The 18,649-nt window shown below is 50.8% G+C and overlaps 1 protein-coding gene across 4 annotated transcripts in view; it reads right to left on the reverse strand.

Moving 5' to 3' along the window:
• CUX2 (cut like homeobox 2) overlaps window positions 1-13,757 on the reverse strand; it is a 234,067-nt gene extending 220,310 nt beyond the window's left edge. For 2 of the 4 annotated variants that reach the window (XM_028741297.2, XM_028741296.2), the window contains exon 1: window positions 13,224-13,546. In XM_028741297.2, the coding sequence (XP_028597130.2) occupies window positions 13,224-13,367 (144 nt within the window). In that variant the 5' untranslated portion in view covers window positions 13,368-13,546. Of the gene's footprint in view, window positions 1-13,223; window positions 13,547-13,673 lie in introns of those variants that run through there. The other 2 variants (XM_028741293.2, XM_077931180.1) reach the window with 2 other exon arrangements.
• Between the last annotated feature and the right edge of the window lie 4,892 nt (window positions 13,758-18,649).

The raw sequence follows: 18,649 nt of genomic DNA on the forward strand, positions 1-18,649 counted from the left end.
TCTCCTGAGCTTGCCTGTCAGTCTGAGCCATCCGTCCCTGGTGTGAGGATCCTGCCTAAGCACTTTCTCTCTGTTTCTCTGCTTGCCATCTTAGATCTTGGCTTTGACCGTGCATGTCATTCCAGTTCTCATTGCCATTTCTGGAACTTTGGGTTCAACTCCAGGGCCAGGATCTGAAGGAACGGCAGCCTCACGTTAAGACAGCCTCCGACGAGCAGTGAAGAAAATGCTCCGCTTTCCCCAGAGTGACTCCCTCACCCCCTGCTCTGATGCATCATCGGACGAAATCTCCTGCATCTCTCCTCTCCAGATAGCAACAGAAGAGCTGCCTCATTTGGATCAGGCAGACGAAGGTCCGCATCAAGAGCTGCCTTCACCAGCCCAGATATCTAATTCCCATTAAGAAGAGCCTGATGGAACAAGTGAGTAGCCCATCAAGGCCAGCATCACAGTGGCCACACAAATGCAGGACCTGAGCAAATTTAGCAGCCTTCCCTCCTTGGGATGTGGGTGGCGCTGTGGGTTAAACTACAGAGCCTAGGACTTGCCGATCAGAAGGTCGGCGGTTCAAATCCCCGTGACGGGGTGAGCTCCCGTTGCTCGGTCCCTGCTCCTGCCAACCTAGCAGTTCGAAAGCACGTCAAAGTGCAAGTAGATAAATAGGTACCGCTCCGGCAAGAAGGTAAATGGCATTTCCGTGCGCTGCTCTGGTTCGCCAGAAGCAGCTTAGTCATGCTGGCCACATGACCCGGAAGCTGTACGCCAGCTCCCTTGGCTAATAAAGCGAGATGAGCACCACAACCCCAGAGTCGGCCACAACTGGACCTAATGGTCAGGGGTCCCTTTACCTTTACCTCCTTCTGCAGCTTCCTGCACCTGGTATTCAGAAGTATTCCCTGCACAGCATAGCCATTGTGGCTAATGGGGAGCAGAATTAAAAGCTGCATCCTTTTGTCAGGAGCTCATCCTACACTCGAGTAGGACCCTGGCAGAGACACATGCCCAACTGGCATGTTCTCTCTCTCCTGGTCATTCGTTCAGGAGCTTCCCAAGCTTTCTTCTGCCCGAACATCACAGCGACCAATGCCAACAGACACCGGCACACTTAGGGATCCGCAGAGTCTTTGCAGTTTGCGTAACAGACCTCAGCAACTCAGCATTTTGGCTAATCTTCTTTATCTACATATAAACACACACGGAGCACTGCAACATGGCTCCCTATCTCTCTAGCATCAAACAGCAAAGAGAAAGGACAAAGGACAATAGTCCCACTTCACGGAACACAGGAACACAAACATCCTGTCGCCGTCACTTCCCACTCTGTGGAATGAAAACATACACCAACAGGTGATAGACAACAATCCCATGACTGCAATCATGGAGCAGGAATTCTAACACCTCTATGAAACTGTGGCAGTGAGGTTTATGACGCAGGACCACACAGCTCAGTGGCAAGGCACAGGCTCTGAAAACAGGGGGTCCCAGGTTCAGTTGCCAGCAACTCAGGTAACAGGAGATTGGAAAGACCCTCTAGATGAGACTTGGGAGAGTCCTCGTGCATCACCCTAGACAACTCTAGGGGGTCCAGCCATCTGACTCAACCTCAAACAGCTTCCTGTGTACACCCCTCCATGCCTGCACCCCCGTTTTGTCTGCTGGGCTGCAGATAAAATCCACTAACCTCCATCTCCAGGCCAACCAGCCTCTTAATGGGCTGTGGTGTGCACACAATTAATTAATGGGCTTATTAATTAGGAAAGAAGTCCCTCTTCGGGCTGCAATTGGGGTCATCCGTTTCTAAAGTAAGAACAGCCTGTACTAAAGATAAAATTGGGGGAGGAAACCCTTGTAGTCTTCTGCAGGGATCTGATCTGGCGGAGTCTCAATTATGCAAACCACAGGAAACAGGAGAAATAAAGGGGGGGGGTGGAATTGGGTGAAACCTTCACTGTCCCAATTTCTTTCCCAACAGTGAAAGAGAGATAGGAAGCCAGCTCAGCCACTTCCCTTTGGTCAAACTACGGTGGTGCAGCAGAACCCACCTGCCATTCTGCACCCAGGCCAGGGAACCCTCCTTCCTCCAGATGTTCCTGGACTCCAACTCCCATCATCTCTTGGGCCAATGGGAGTTAAGAGTCCAGCAGCATCTGGAGAGTCAAGGATTCCCCAACCCTGCTCTGCATAAACCAACTCTGCTGGAAGACGGGGGACACTCAAAAGGGATCCAGCATGATGTAACAGATTTAGAGTTTGGAACATGGATTCGGAAATCTGGGTTCAAATAAGCACATTTGTAAAAGGCGAAAGATTTATACGATCTGAAGAGAAACCAGAGTATTTGAAAATAAGAACAGTCCAAGATAAAGAACAGTTTCTGGAGAGAAACCAGGAGGACTTGCAGAAAGGAACAGTAGAACCAACATCAGAAGAAAAAGGACCGACAGACATTGCAAACTTATCATTTGGACTTATACCACCGACTGAAGACGAACAACAGCTTGGAGCAGTTGGAGGAATAAGTACCCAATAACAAAATGTCTCTGCAGCTTCTTAGTTGGAATTGCAATGATTTGAACCTTCCCAGGAAAAGACGTCAAGTTTTCCACATTTATATTGCTCTGTAACAAGAGTTCTTCAGGAGGCTCCCAAAACAAAAAAACATGGTAATACAATATAAACTGTAACAAATTCATTAAATGGAAAGAATTAGAGGTTTTAAACTGAGAGGTCCAGGCTGTAGAATGTAAGTTATTTAAAAGGCCTGGGCAAATCAAAAGGTTTCCACCTGGTACCGAAAAGTCCACCAAGATGGTAGCAGGTGGAAGTCTGTGGGAAGCTTATTCCACAAAGACTCCAGGAGAGTCACTCCTGAAAAAGGGGACCCAACGGGTCCTTCTGAACGTGACTCTTCTATCTCAACCTTCCCAACCTAGTGCTTTCCATGAGTTGGAGACTACAATTCCCACCAGCCCTGGCTGGAGCTGATGGGAATTGTAGTCCCAAAATCTGGAGGGCACCAGGCTGGCATAGGTTGCGCTCTTTCTCTCTCTCGTTTCCCATTTTAAGGACAAACCCCCCAACTTTCCCAAAGTTAATGGAAGCGATAGCTTATTTACCACTGTCATCTAGGATAAAGAATTTTGACACATCGTTAAATGATAGCACGTTTAGATAAGTCGAGCTGTCACGCCATTTAATGGATGTCTCAACTAGCTGATATGTATGTAAAATTTATGCACTCTGGTATATCACGCAGAGATAATGTTTTAATCAACATCCCACTTTTTCAAGGTCTAAGATTCCAAACAACGAAAACATTCCGTCAGGCGCTTCCAGACTCCTCCAAGACACAGAGGAAGAAACACACCCAAGCCCTTCAATGTTTCACACACACACGCCTCCCAAAATGGGCAGGGGAGACAGAGATGCACATGACTTGAAGTACGGTAAAATGGACCCTCTGCACAGAGAGAGGCACTAGACCAGAGGTCAGCAAACTTTTTCAGCAGGGGTCCAGTCCACTGTCCCTCAGACTATATTTTGAAAGAAATAATGAACAAATTCCAATGCCCCACAAATAACCCAGAGATGCATTTTAAATAAAAGGACGCATTCTACTCATGTAAAAACACATTGATTCCCGGACCGTCCGTGGGCCAGATTGAGAAGGCAATTGGGCCAGATCTGGCTCCCGGGCCTTAGTTTGCCTGCCCATGCACTAGACCTCTAGACCAGGGGTAGGCAACCTAAGGCCCGTGGGCCAGATGCGGCCCAAATGCCTTCTCAATCCGGCCCACAGATGGTCCGGGAACCAGCGTATTTTTACATGAGTAGAATGTGTCCTTTTATTTAAAATGCATCTCTGGGTTATTTGTGGGGCACAGGAATTCGTTCATTATCTTTTTCAAAATATAGTCCAGCCCACCACATGGTCTGAGGGATGGTAGACCGGCCCACGGCTGGAAAAGGTTGCTGACCCCTGGGGCAGGCAATATGTCACCCTCCAAATGTTGCTGGTCCACAGCTCCCGCAATCGCTGCCCACTGGCTTCTTGCCTACATAACCAGTTTGGGGGCTTCCCAGAAACATCTGGCTGGGTAGACTGAACTAGGCAGGCCTTGGGGTGAGACTGAAGTCCCAGTAGCGAACAACCCATCCCTCTTTACCAGCGTTCCAAATTCCCCAGGCGCCAGGCCCATTTTGCACCTGGCTATCGGCCTCTTGCGACCAAGTGAAGATGTCCAGGTGCCACGACGGAGGTGCCTGTCTGGGGATAGTCAGGTCTGGACTGTTTTCACACACAAGCAATCCATCCTGTAGCATTCTATCTGTTATATTTAATCTGCACAGTCAGACTGAATTTAATAATAATAATAATAATAATAATAATAATAATAATAATAATAATAATTTATTATTTATACCCCGCCCATCTGGCTGGGCTTCCCCAGCCACTCTGGGCGGCTTCCAAAAGAATATTAAAATACTATAATACATCAAACATTAAAAGCTTCCCAAAACAGGAATTTCAGGAACCAAAATGTTGTTTTCTGCTGCTCCAGAGAAGCGGACACGGAGCAATGGATCCAAACTACAAGAAAGAAGATTCCACCTAAACATTAGGAAGAACTTCCTGACAGTAAGAGCTGTTCGACAGTGGAATTTGCTGCCAAGGAGTGTGGTGGAGTCTCCTTCTTTGGAGGTCTTTAAGCAGAGGCTTGACAGCCATATGTCAGGAGTGCTCTGATGGTGTTTCCTGCTTGGCAGGGGGTTGGACTCGATGGCCCTTGTGGTCTCTTCCAACTCTATGATTCTATTATTCTATGAGTCGTCTGCCCCCCAAATGGCAATTAGCCATTCCATTTTGACAACTGTACAGTGGTAACTTGGGTTAAGAACTTAATTCGTTCCGGAGGTCCGTTCTAAACCTGAAACTGTTAACCTGAAGCACCACTTTAGCTAATGGGGCCTCCTGCTGCCGGAGCACGATTTCTGTTCTCATCCTGAAGCAAAGTTCTTAACCCGAGGTACTATTTCTGGGTTAACAGAGTCTGTAACCTGAAGCGTATGTAACCTGAAGCGTATGTAACCACAGGCACCACTGTATGCAGAACTGGCAAAACTAACAGAAAAACTACATGAAAAGGACAACAAAGACTTCAAAAGAGAATGGGAACCATTTACAACATATATGAAGAGGCAACATAAAGAAATGGACTCATTGGCAGGGTTTGAGTAAACAATCTACAACTGTATTCAACAAAAAATAAGACTACATGTATTGGGAAAATTTGGGGAAACAATACACAGGGTGAACAATATGAAAATAAAGCAAATAAAGGGAGTATGAGGGAAGTCCAGGGGAGGAGGGTGGAAATATGAAAAATTGTTAAATATATATTGTTAGAAGAAGTATACATGGAGAAATCAATAAAAACTATTTTTAAAAAAGAAGAGTTGGGAGCCAAATGGCTTCTGGGACCTGGGTCATGGGCGCCAAAACAGAATATCCAGTTGCCATTTGGGGGGGGTCGGCAACACTTTTTATTTATTATTTTGAAAAGTATGAACTAATAAGCAATTCACATAACTGACACATTGTTAATATCGCATTTTTAGCAGAAATTGTTCATGCATGTTTAACTTGCTGTTTACATTAAAAATATTGGTACCATACAAAACACTCTACGTTTTATTGTTAAACTCCTTAACGTGTTGTCTGTCCTTAACATATACTTTGAGGCTTCAAAGCACATACATTTCAGTAATCCTTGAGTGTCAGCCGGGTGCAGAAAGAAAGCACCCAGACTTTTTGAGGTGCTCGCAAATGGATAATATTTTAGGCGCAAAATGCGCCTGGCGCCCTGCTAGTTTCGAACCCCACCCTCATTTCAACCCCACAACAATCCTGCGAGGTAGGTTAGGCTGAGAGAGGCAGCGACTGGCCCAAAGTCACGGCCAGTGAGCTTCATGGCCAAGTGGGGATATCAACCCTGATCTCCCAGGTCCTAGTCGTCTGATGCGCTAACCACTATACCACCCTGCCCCAGAATGCAAACCGCTGCTTATCCTTAAAGGTAAAGGGACCCCTGACCATTAGGTCCAGTCGTGACCGACTCTGGGGTTGCGGTGCTCATCTCGCTTTATTGGCCAAGGGAGCCGGCATACAGCTTCCGGGTCATGTGGCCAGCATGACTAAGCCGCTTCCGGCGAATCAGAGCAGCGCACGGAAAATGCCATTTACCTTCCCGCTGGAGCGGGACCTATTTATCTACTTGCACTTTGACGTGCTTTCGAACTGCTAGGTTGACAGGAGCAGGGGCCGAGCAACGGGAGCTCACCCCGTTGCGGGGATTCGAACCACCAACCTTCTGATCGGCAAGTCCTAGGCCCTGTGGTTTAACCCAGAGCACCACCCGTGTCCTTACCCACCCTCCTTATCCTTACCCACCCTCAATCCATTAGCAAAAGCAGAATAAACTACACCAAACAATAAAACCTTGCCGAACGATCACTGCAGATCATAAAACAGTGTACACCCAAGAAGGAGGGGGAAGAGAGAAGAAGAATTACAAAAGGCATAAATCTGGTTATGTGCCTATTAGGGAACAGTGCAAGAAACCCTACATCAGGAATATTACACTATTAAGACCATTTCCGGAGCCTAATGAAATATGCCCAGCGTCATCTCAGAGAGAATTATTTATCTGCCCTCATTTCCGCGAGCTCTCACTGTACCGACGACCAAAGCCACAATCAAAGCGTTTTGGGGGCTATCGTGCAATCGGCATGTATTACACGCGGCCCCCATTTGTCAATGTTGTCCAAACACCATTGTCCCCGGATCCCGTTTACAAATAAAGCGCCTTTTCTAGGGAGTAACCTGCGCCTTCTGGTTCAGGTTGCCCGGGAAACAGGGTCAAGTAGGTCCGCGTCTTCATTGCGATTCTGCAGGACCACAACAAAGGGGAATGAACGAAGTGTGGGGGCAAGCAAGTATCTAGTACTTATTGACTGAGCTGGGCAAACGCCTGCAGGAATCTGAACGGCTGACAACACGCACCTGAGCATTTCCTGTACAGAAGGAAGGCTCACCCACTGGGCAACAGCGTCTGGGGTTGCAGAAGGGGATCACTCTTCCTGCCATCTGGTTTGCTACTATGGGATTTACTCCCAGGTAAGGATGCGGGTGGCGCTGTGGGTTAAACCACAGAGCCTAGGGCTTGCCGATCAGAAGGTTGGCGGTTCGAATCCCCGTGACAGGGTGAGCTCCCGTTGCTCGGTCCCTGCTCCTGCCAACCTAGCAGTTCGAAAGCCCGTCAAAGTGCAAGTAGATAAATAGGTACCGCTCCGGCGGGAAGGTAAACGGCGTTTCTGTGTGCTGCTCTGGTTCGCCAGAAGTGGCTCTGTCATGCTGGCCACATGACCCAGAAGCTGTACGCCGGCTCCCTCGGCCAGTAAAGCGAGATGTGCGCCGCAACCCCAGAGTCGGCCACGACTGGACCAATGGTGAGGGGTCCCTTTACCTTTACCTTTAAGGATGCAAAAGATTGCTTTGGCTGAATTAGTTATCTAGTAAATGGAGGCCTCAAAACCCTTGCAGCACCTGCCCCTCCCATCTCTGTCTGTCTGTCTGTCTGTCTGTCTCTCTATATATATATATATTATGAAAAATTATGCAATGTAGGAAACATTGCAAAATAATTTAAGGTACACACTTCTAGACAGAATTCAGATTGCTGGCGGGGGGTGGGGAGGAGAGGGTGTCCAGGTTTTATTTTCTTCAGTGTGGAACACACACAGGTGGTCTTTGAAGGGTGCCAGAGTGTGCCCTCCATTGCAGCTCATCCAATCCACTGGTCAGTCTGTCCACGCTTGAGCTCTGGGCTGGCATGCCCAAGGGGGGCTTGTAATGGAGCCTGATGGAAGGAATCACTGGCAGGGCAGGGGCTGATGGGAAATGTACTCCAGAACATCTGGAGGGCACCCAGTTCTGCTTGGGAAGCCCTGTTCTCTCTGGCCAAATATGAGCAATGATGTCAAGGCGTGTTCTTAAAGGGGAATGACCCCATATCTCCTGGGCCTGGCAGGAATTCTCTTTCATACATTGTGCCAAGCATGGTTACATGATTATTCCACCACCCCCACATCACTCCACTTTGTAGTTGCCCCAGTTTCTACAAGGATGGATGGTCCTATTTTAGAGTTGAAGTTGGGAGTATGAATGAAGTAGGAACAACAACAGAGGTTTGGGTATCTCACCAGCAAATCTCACCGGTCAGGAGATATCCGAATCCAGACCCAAATCCAGACACATGTGGGGCATGGAAAGGTATGGCAGCCCCAAATGCTGCCCAGCTCCAACTAGGAAGCATAGAATCATAGAATTGGAGGGCCATCTAGTCCAACCCCCTGCAAGAATCCCAACAGTGCAATGGTCCTGTGCGTCAGGTGCTAATTCCCTACACCATCACCTTCTGGGGGAAAGGTGGGCAAGCCTCCCTTGATCCTCCTGATCAAGAGGATAGAGCAACTGCCCTGTGCAGTGTTAGAAACGAGGTATAAAAGCTAGAAGCCAAACAGCACCTTAAACCCAGGCTTCAGTCGCCACAACGGAATGCCTAGGCGCCCCACAGATCAGCTGATTTGCACAGCGGTGTGGCACCAAGAGACTTGTCTCTTTTGGTGCCCGCAAGCCAGGTGATCCGTGGGGTCAGCTGATTTGCGGGGCAGCGCAGCACCAAGAGAGGCATTTCTTTTGGTGCCTTGCTGCCACGCAAGCCAGCTGACTGGTATGGCACGGCAGCAGCGCCAGCCAGCCAGATGGAGATGTTAGTCACCAAACCTGGAGACCAGACTTCTCCAATTCCTCGCAAAAGGCCGCTTGCGTGTCACGAAATGCGGCTGGCGCCCAGTTAGTTTCGAATGCTGATCCTGCGAGGAAAGGATTGGGTTTTTCCCCCCACTTAGAGAAAAGGTGAATAAGAAGAGACATGACCAGAGAAGTTTGTCTCTGTCTCTCATTATGCTAGAACTCGTGGAAATCCAAGGAAGCGGAATGATGGAAGATTCAGACCAGAGAAAAAGAAGTTAATTGATAGGGGGTGCTCCTGCAAGAAACAGCCATGACCACCAACCCTAACCAATGGCTGTTCCGCCTGGAACACCAGTTGCTGGGAATTACAGGTTGGGCGGAGGAGGTAAGGTAAAGGTACCCCTGCCCGTACGGGCCAGTCTTGACAGACTCTAGGGTTGTGCGCCCATCTCACTTAAGAGACCGGGGGCCAGCGCTGTCCGGAGACATTTCCGGGTCACGCGGCGAGCGTGACAAAGCTGCATCTGGTGAGCCAGTGCAGCACACGGAAACGCCGTTTACCTTCCCGCCAGTAAGCGGTCCCTATTTATCTACTTGCACCCGGGGGTGCTTTCGAACTGCTAGGTTGGCAGGCGCTGGGACTGAGCAACGGGAGCGCACCCCCGCGGGGATTCGAACCGCCGACCTTTCGATCGGCATGCCCTAGGCGCTGAGGCTTTTACCCACAGTGCCACCCGCGTCCCGGGCGGAGGAGAGCTGTGTTCAAGTCCTGCTTTCAGGCTTCCCAGAATGATCTGTCCAGCCACTGTGGGCAACATGGACACTGGACTAGGTGTTCCCTCTCTGGACAGCTTCTGGGCTCTCCTGGCGTTCTTAGTTACAACTCAGCCAAGCACACAGGAGTGTTTAAAAAGGCAAAAGCCAGTTGACATATCCCTTTAGGATTGGCATCTTCATTGCCAATGCAGCAGCAACGCCACTTCACAAACCTTCACAAACACCAGAAAGCTACCCAGTTCTCCTCTTGCCAGTTCTCCTAACCAGCTGGCAGTACCCTTAACCCCAGCTCAAAAGACACACACAACTGCCTCTGTAGCACCAGGGCCCCCCCCCCACAAACTGCACCAGATAGTTATCACAAACCCTGAGAGAGAAAAGGGTATAATCCCCTTTCATCGACCAGCAACGAACCATCATCCAAATCCAACAGATTCTACCACCTGTGATCCATTTAGGCCTGGGAATTGCAGCTGCATCACGTAATCTCCTTAAAAGCTAAACTGCATTAAATTCTCAAACCGCCGATATGTTACTGAAGCATTGGGAAAGTGTACCTAAATTCGCTTCCCCCGCCCCTGTAGAGCATACTGCGTTTTAAAGCCCATTTTAATGCCCATCCAAAAATCAAGTACTCGTTTGTAGCCACGGCAAAGCGGTGGATTTCAGCTTAGACACCTCAATCCAGTTACGCAGTTTGTGCACAGAGACAGCTAGAAGTTTGGTTGGCGATTCAAACCTGAACGAGAACAAACGGGGTGAGGTGGGGGTCCACATTTTGAAGGGCTTCCCCTCTCAGATCTACCCACCACCTCCTGCCCACATGAGTAGAGCCTGAGGGCTACATGATTTCAGGATGGCTTGCTGGGGATCCCATTTACCAACTCACCAATGCAATGGGGCAGGATACCAAGAGACCAGGTAGGATATACTGTAGCCGTAAGATGGCCAGCCACCCCACACAATCATAGCACAAGTTGCATCTGTTTCCACCCGCAAGTTTCAGACGAATGGCAGTCTGAGGTTAAGTAGACTCGACTAGAGCCTTTGAAGCAGCCAGCAATCTAATCTTGTGGTGCCACAATTACACACCACTCAGCTACGAACCAGTCAGGACCTGCAGCTTCTGAGGCCATGATTTAACACAGCCTTGTATTTAAGGACTTGCCTGGTGGTCACAGGATATCTCCTCTTGATTTCAGTCCAGAAATACCTTCCTTTCTTTCTCTGCCAGCTAGCAAAACATTATTTTGAATGGTAGGAACTTTTGTGGGCTTATTGACAAGACCGAATAGCAACATGTGTGTCTGGGGCATGCAAACATGCTATAACAACTTGGGCTTGTTGTTTTTAAAAGCAAACGTTTAAAGACTCCCACACATTCAAGTCTTCACCCACAGAGGAGGTTGGCCGCTGCCTCTCTGAATGATCCACTGCGACGCTGGCCCCAGCTCATTCCAATCCACCTCTGCTGGGGGTAGATAAGCCTAGGATGCTGCCATCATTCCTAACGCAAGGGGTTTGCCTGCCCTCAGAGAAGTGTGCCTAGTGTGCCCCTGCACGAGTTGCTGCTCTGCAGGCACACTTTGGACAGTAGCTCATGCAAAGACAACAAGGAGGCTGGTTCTTCTGAGAGAAAGCCGATTTTGCTTACTGAATCTAAGGAGGAGGAAGTCTTTTTCCAGGTATTTGAGCAAAGGGCACTTCAGGTTTCTTTTTCGCGAATGAAAGCATGGCAAGCAAAGATGCTGTTACGCTGTCAGTGGCACAGCCCCACAGCACCCCGGCCAACTGGGGGAAGCTCCTCCAGGTTATAATTGTTGCAAGGGACACAATATTTACACAGACGTTTTCCCCACAATAAAAAACGGCTCTCACGAGTGTGGATTTTGCTAGTCCATGCACAAACGTGTCCTACACTCCAGCTCCTCATGCGTTAAGTCCGTGCTGCGTGCAATTCCTGCGGGAAACACCGGTGATTCCTATGCAACCATAACACGCAGAGCTGCCCTGATTTGGGCAGTGAGGACGTCTGCCATGCCCAAAGAAAGACCTGCCCATCTCAGTTTTGCAGCTGAAGTTTCCAAACACCTCCCACCCCACGCACACACAGAAGGGGCCCAGGGACAGCAAAGAACAGACCCAATTCCGCCCCTTACTTCTACCTTCTCCCTTTGCCATGCTCCTGTCATTCTCCATGCTACAGAGCATCAATCATAACTAAAGAGCAAGTGCCCTCCATGTCTGGTTTGCAAAACGCTGTCGGGGAAGGGAAGGCACTTCCGAAGGAACACAAGAATTTTTAAAACATGGAGATTTGTGGCGCGCGGGGGGGGGGGGCAGGAGACAATAGTGTGCTGTACTCTCAAGTCAGCCCCACTGATAAAAGAATTGCAGCCTTCTCCTCCTTCTCCCTAATATTCCGGCAGTTTAAAAGAGAGAGAAAAGAAAACATGCATAATTTCTCTGCCGCTGATGTACATTCCTGTCCAGTAAATACAACCAGCAAGCCTTTAAACAACTCTCTTACCTGCTTTTGGGGAGGAGGGATGGGGAGAGGTGGGATGCAGTGGGGGGGGGCAGATGTGTGCAGAGGGGAGAACACCTCCAAGCAGTTCCGCCTTATTTTGCAGAGGAGGACATGCAAACAGGATGGCTAGGGGTTGTTGTTTTTTTTGGGGGGGGGATACATCCAAGCAGATCTACCTGACATTCCCGAAATATATTTAGAGTCCAGTTTTTCAAAAATAAACCTGAACCCATCTCATTTAAAAACAAACAGCGAAAATTGCACTGAAATGGGAGGGGGGGTGAGAGGGAGGGAGGGCTGGAGGAGGTCAAGGGGGCGTGCAAAGACACCTATTTCCAAAAACCACAAAACCTGCGCCTAGGCCTGGCCTGCCGACTTGAAGATGTGAAATGGGTACCAATCCCAGTGCTTGGCAATGTTGGGACCGAAGATGCCATCAGGGGCCATCCCTGGACAGAGCAGCGCCTCTCTATTTCTCACGCCACCCCCCATCCCTGAAATATTACAACCCCCCCCCCAAGACATGCCAGGAGGTTCAGCCCCTGGGGGGTGGGGAAGAAGAGGTCGCCCAGGACTTGGGACAACAGGATGAGGTCCTCCCCCCCCACCACCACTTTGCAAGCCACATGAAACAACTCCTCTATAAAAACTATTAGCAATTACTATTATTAATACAATGAGTTGACCCCCCCACCCAAACAAAAACCATTCTAAGTCGCAGCTCCGAAAGTTCCAGCGATTCACTTGGCACTTTGGGGGAGCCCGGTTTTTTTTTTGGGGGGGGATCGTTGTGAAGGAGAGCGCTGGTGGGGGGGGGGTGCAGGGAGCAAAGAGGCAGGAGAGCCCGGAGGCGGAGTCGGTTGTGGGGCGCATGTTCCCCCCCCCCCCCGTCCACGGCACTCCCTCCCTACAGCTCCCGGGACGCATCGACAGGCGCCTTTAGTTAGGAAAAGCACAAAGCGCGCTCACATACCCCCAGCCACCCCCTTCCCCCCCCCACCGACCCACCCAAAAATAGAGCTGGGGGGGGCGCGGGAAGAAGCTAACTGCGGGGGGCCGGGAGGGGGTGGGGAGGAGGCGAGGGAAGTCCGCGCGCGTCACCTTTGCAGCCCGGAGAAGTTGCGCGCCGGCGGCGGGGGAGGCGGCCGAAGAGGCGGAGGATGCGCACCAAGGGGCGGAGGAGGAGGAGGACGAAGCGGCGGCGGCGGCGGGGAGAGTCCGCTCCGGTTCCGGCGGCGCGTCCATCCAGCCGGGCGAGCCGGCTGCGCTGCGGGGCGCACGGGCAGCGGCGTCGGCTGCCTGGCTCGCTCTCTGGCGCTGCTGCGTCTGCGGGATCAAGGAGCGAACCGAACAAAGAGCAGCGGCGCCGGCGCCGGGGAATCAATTTCTAATACCTATCGATGGGGAGGGGAGGAGGGGAGGGACGGAGGGAGGCAGAGGCAGCCAACCGCCCCGTCCTCCCCCTCCCGCTCCTCCTCCGCCTCCTCCTCCCGCTGCGCCCCGAAAGGCCCCGCGCCCAGCGCCGCCGCCGCGCGCGCTCCGGACACCAACCTGGCGCCGCCGCCGGAGGAGAGCCCCGGGCTCCCGATATCGAGCCATCGATCCCGCATCGGCGGCCATCTTGGGGGAGGGAAGGCAGCCGGCTGGCCGGCCGGCGGGGGCGGGGGGTGCCCGGCCGCCTCTCGGGGGGCTCCGCTGCGGCTGGACTCGGGCCCCCCTCCCTCGCTCTCCAATTCCTCCCCATAGCGGGATGGAGAAAGAAACTGCAAGCGAGGCAGCAAAATGAAACGGAGATCCATATATTGGAAACGGGGGGGGGGGGGGGGCTGGGAAGGGGGGGGGGGTCAGCAAAAAGAAAGGTCGGCAAATTCGCTTGCAATACAAACCCAACGAAACAAAATATTTCATCCCCGCACCCCCGGTCCAGGCATGCTTACTCGGAAGTAAGTCCGACCGACTTTGCTGGAGGAGCGTCATCATCATCATAATGATGATGATGTGCCGGGAGTCATTCCCGCCGAGGTCGCCAGACCATCCTCGCGAGGAAGCCCACCTATAGGATCGGCCTGATTCCACGCAGGTCCCCGGGGAAGGTGGTCCTGTGGACTTCGGCGGAGCTTTTTCCTCAAAAGTGGGAGGGGCGGCGACAGGCGGGATTTGGAGCAAGGTCGGGTTTACTCGGGAGTAAACCGCTGCCGACTTCCCGGGAGCTTCTTCGAAAGTTCGCGCAGGGCGTCGGATCGCGGCCGTCGCCGGTGCGATGGGCGATTTGGTTCGGCGCTGGGAAATGGGATTAATTCGCACCCCAGGAGTCTATCCAATGGGGATGGATGGCAGCGAAGGTGGTCTTCTTTCTGGGGAGGGGGGCTCAGCTGGGATATGGGGGCAGCAGCCCGATGCAGTTGGTAGAAATGAAATGGCTAAATAAGAAAGGGAAGGGAACCCATGAAGTCATTGGGATTCACCTCAACCTGTGCCCCAAAGGCGATTGGCGTGACCCACATTGCCCATCCACAAAGGGGCTGGCTGAAGAAATTAGGGCAACAGCCCCCCCCCCCCACCTTGAGAGCTTGCAAAAGTCTCAGACCCCTCCTTTTCTACGGGTTGCTTCTCCCACCCCCCCAAAAAAACCTTTTGAGACTTCAAGACATTTGCTTGCCTGGTGCAGGATAGCAAATGATGCCTATCTGGCCAAAAGTCCAGGCCCCAAAGACCCAAGCGTGGCCAAGTTATATGGGTACCAGAGACGGAATGTCTTACAGGCACTGCTCCCTGGCAGTAGAAGTGCAGGCGTGATAAAGTTAGTAACCATTTGATGTCCTTTCAGGACACGCAAAATCAGCCGCCTGAGGCAGCAGCTTCAGCTCGCCTAATGGTAGCACCAGCCTTGCAAGGAGGGCCAATCCACAGGTGCGCTCTGGGATCTGAAGATTTCCAACACAGCAACATTGATGTGTTTGGAGCATAACAGAGGCCTGACAGGCCTTTTTTTTTTGGTTAACAGCAAGGAGCCCCCTTCCATCCCAGCTGGTTATTTTAAGAACACTGTGGTGCCTGAGTTCGCTTGCCTTCCTCTCCCCTCCCCATCCCTTCTTCCTTTAAAGGTAAAGGGGCCCCTGACCGTTAGGTCCAGTCGCGGACGACTCTGGGGTTGCGGCGCTCATCTTGCTTTACTGGCCGAGGGAGCCAGCGTACAGCTTCCAAGTCATGTGGCCAGCATGACTAGCCGCTTCTGGCGAACCAGAGCAGCGCATGGAAACGCCGTTTACCTTCCCGCCAGAGCGGTACCTATTTATCTACTTGCATTTCGATGTGCTTTCAAACTGCTAGGTTGGCAGGAGCAGGGACAGAGCAACGGGAGCTCACCCCATCGCGGGGATTCGAACCGCCGACTTCTGATCGGCAAGTCCTAGGCTCTGTGGTTTAACCCACAGCGCTACCCGCGTCCCCATCTTCCTTTAGGAGGAAATAAATGAGACAGTCCCCTGCCCCGAGGTGCTTACCCTCCCAACACTGACACAGAAGTGGGGAGAGTCAGCAGTTCCAGGACATGTACTTTGGCTTCCCTCCTGCAGGAGGAGCTAATGGGTTGTGGCTTCACAGATAAGGTGGCTTTTGAAAGCTCTCTGAGGGCCGGCCGGCTCCCCACAGGCAGGTGAGGGGGGTGGGCAGTGCCAGGCACCCTGGGCAGCAGGCTACAAAGGAGTAAGACTGTTGTTTGTATCTGCCTCATTGGCACAAGAGTTTTCTGTGCTGTGTCGGATCTCCCCTGACCCTCTCACAAAGCTTGATGGCGCAAGTCAATATTGTTTTTAATAATAATAATAATAATAATAATAATAATAATAATAATAATTTATTATTTATACCCAGCCCATTTGGCTGGGTTTCCCCCAGGCACTCTGGGCAGCTTCCAACAAAGTATTAAAATACATTGGTCTGTTAAACATGAAAAGCTTCCCTAAACAGAGCTGCCTTCAGATGTCTTCTAAAAGTCTGGTAGTTATTTTTCTTCTAAAAGTCTGGTTGTTATTTTCACCCACCCACTCCTTGTCCCCCCAAAACAGTACTTCTGTCTTGTCAGGATTCAGCCTCAATCTGTTAGCCACCATCCATCCTCCAACCGCCTCCAGGCACTCACAACTCTATGGTTCTATGTGTGTGTCAAGGTGGTTGGAGCAGGCAGTGAGGCGATGCCAAGAACCTCTTCCCAGAAGGTGCTCCTTGCTTCTGACATGGGGGGTGGCAGGGAAACACCTTCTACCCTCGTCTCCAATCTCACCTTTAAGTTTTTCTCCAAACATGGTCAGGAACACTGTGAAATTAATAGGCCCAGGAGCTTCCTTGACCATGTCGTCCAGTTCTTCATTCTTCACATTCAAGCGTCCTGAGGAAGGAGGGAAACACGACAGAGTAGAACAGGCATCCCCAACCTTCGGCCCTCCAGATGTTTTAGACTACAGTTCCCATCATTCCTCACCACTAGTCCTGTCAGCTAGGGATCGTGGGAGTTGTAGGCCAAAACATCTGTAGGACCGCAGGGTGGGGATGCCTGGAGTAGAAGAACTCTAGGGGAGATTTGTCAACGAGCCATTCAAATATCAAACTAATAATAATAATAATAATTTATTATTTATACCCCGTCTTTTGGCTGGGCTTCCCCAGCCACTCTGGGTGGCTTCCAACAAAATATTAAAATACCATAATACATCAAACATTAAAAGCTTCCCTAAACAGGGCTGCCTTCAGATGTCTTCTAAAAGTCTGGTAGTTGTTCTTCTCTTTGACATCTGCTGGAAGGGTGTTCCACAGGGCGGGCGCCACTACCTAGAAGGCCCTCTGCCTGGTTCCCTGTAACTTGGCTTCTCGCAGCGAGGGAACCACCAGAAGGCCCTTGGCGCTGGACCTCAGTGTCCAGGCAGAACGATGGAGGTGGAGACGCTCCTTCAGGTATACTGGGACCGAGGCTGTTTAGGGCTTTAAAGGTCAGCACCAACACTTTGAATTGTGCTCGGAAACGTACTGGGAGCCAATTTATACATCCTACCTTTCCTCTGAGGTGTGGAAGGCAGCCTGCATGATGACCCTCAGCTGGACCAAGAGACGCTGGCCGGCCCACTGTCACCCCAGGGGGCTCCCAGACGCAGCCAATTGCAGTCTGTGAACAGAATTGCAATTTCCGCACAATCTGGGCGTATCGAGCTTTTTCTGTGTGTGCGCCACGCTATGTTCTGTCCACACTAGAGAGTGTAACGTAGGTGCTATGGGAGAAGCGTTTGCAGCCCAGCTCGCATTCACTGTGTGTGGACCACAGCTGGGTGGCAGGCCATCATCATCATCATCATCATAATTTATTTATTTATACCCCGCCCATCTGGCTGGGTTTCCCCAGCCACTCTGGGCAGCTTCCAACCAAATATTTGTTGTTGTTGTTTAGTCGTTTAGTCGTGTCCGAGTCTTCGTGACCCCATGGACCAGAGCACGCCAGGCACCTCTGTCCTCCACTACTTCCCGCAGTTTGGTCAAACTCATGCTGGTAACCTCGAAAACACTGTCCAGCCATCTCGTCCTCTGTCATCCCCTTCTCCTTGTGCCCTCCATCTTTCCCAACATCAGGGTCTTTTCCAGGGAGTCTTCTCTTCTCATGAGGTGGCCAAAGTATTGGAGCCTCGGCTTCAGGATCTGTCCTTCCAGGGAGCACTCAGGGCTGATTTCCTTAAGAATGGATGTGTTTGATCTTCTTGCAGTCCATGGGACTCTCAAGAGTCTCCTCCAGCACCATAATTCAAAAGCATCAATTCTTCAGCGATCAGCCTTCTTGATGGTCCAGCTCTCACTTCCATACATCACTACTGGGAAAACCATGGATTTAACTATACGGACCTTTGTTGGCAAGAACCAAATATTTAAATACATGCTTTGCATGCAGGAGGTCGCAGGTCCAGCCAGGGTCCGGCTGGGAATGCCCCCCATCTGAAACCCCAGAGAGCCCCTCCTTCAAGTGAGAATAAATAATACAGAGTTAAATGGACCCAGTGGTCTGCCTCGATAGAGCTTCCGGCCTCCCTGCTCCTATAGCCCTTGTGGAAGGTGCCATTGTGTGACCTTTATTTCATTCCAATGTTTTCATTATCACGACAACACCTCTCCAGCTATTTTCCCTCACCCCCAAATGTTAGAAAGGCACCACGCTCTAATGCCACTCTGAGTGCTATTAACACTGTTTTGTAAGACGGCATGATGGTGTCATAGCACGATACCTCTCTTACCATTTTTTAAAATATATATAGCCAGAAATTTTAGTGCTAATTAAAAGATTGTTAACACACAAAAAATGGGGTCATAAAATGATGCTCGCCACAAAACGGAAGAGAAACACGAAGGGGGATCTTCCTCTACGAATAATGAAGTACACTTCCCCTTTTCTGGGGAAAAATGGGCTTTTTGGAGTCTGAGAAAAAATGGAAGAATTGTACATACAACGCAGGATGGGAACGTCCAATAGACGATGTTGCATAGAGAGTGAG

The sequence above is a fragment of the Podarcis muralis genome, chromosome 7 (genome assembly GCF_964188315.1).
Source record: "Podarcis muralis chromosome 7, rPodMur119.hap1.1, whole genome shotgun sequence".
Classification (NCBI taxonomy): Eukaryota; Metazoa; Chordata; class Lepidosauria; order Squamata; family Lacertidae; genus Podarcis; species Podarcis muralis.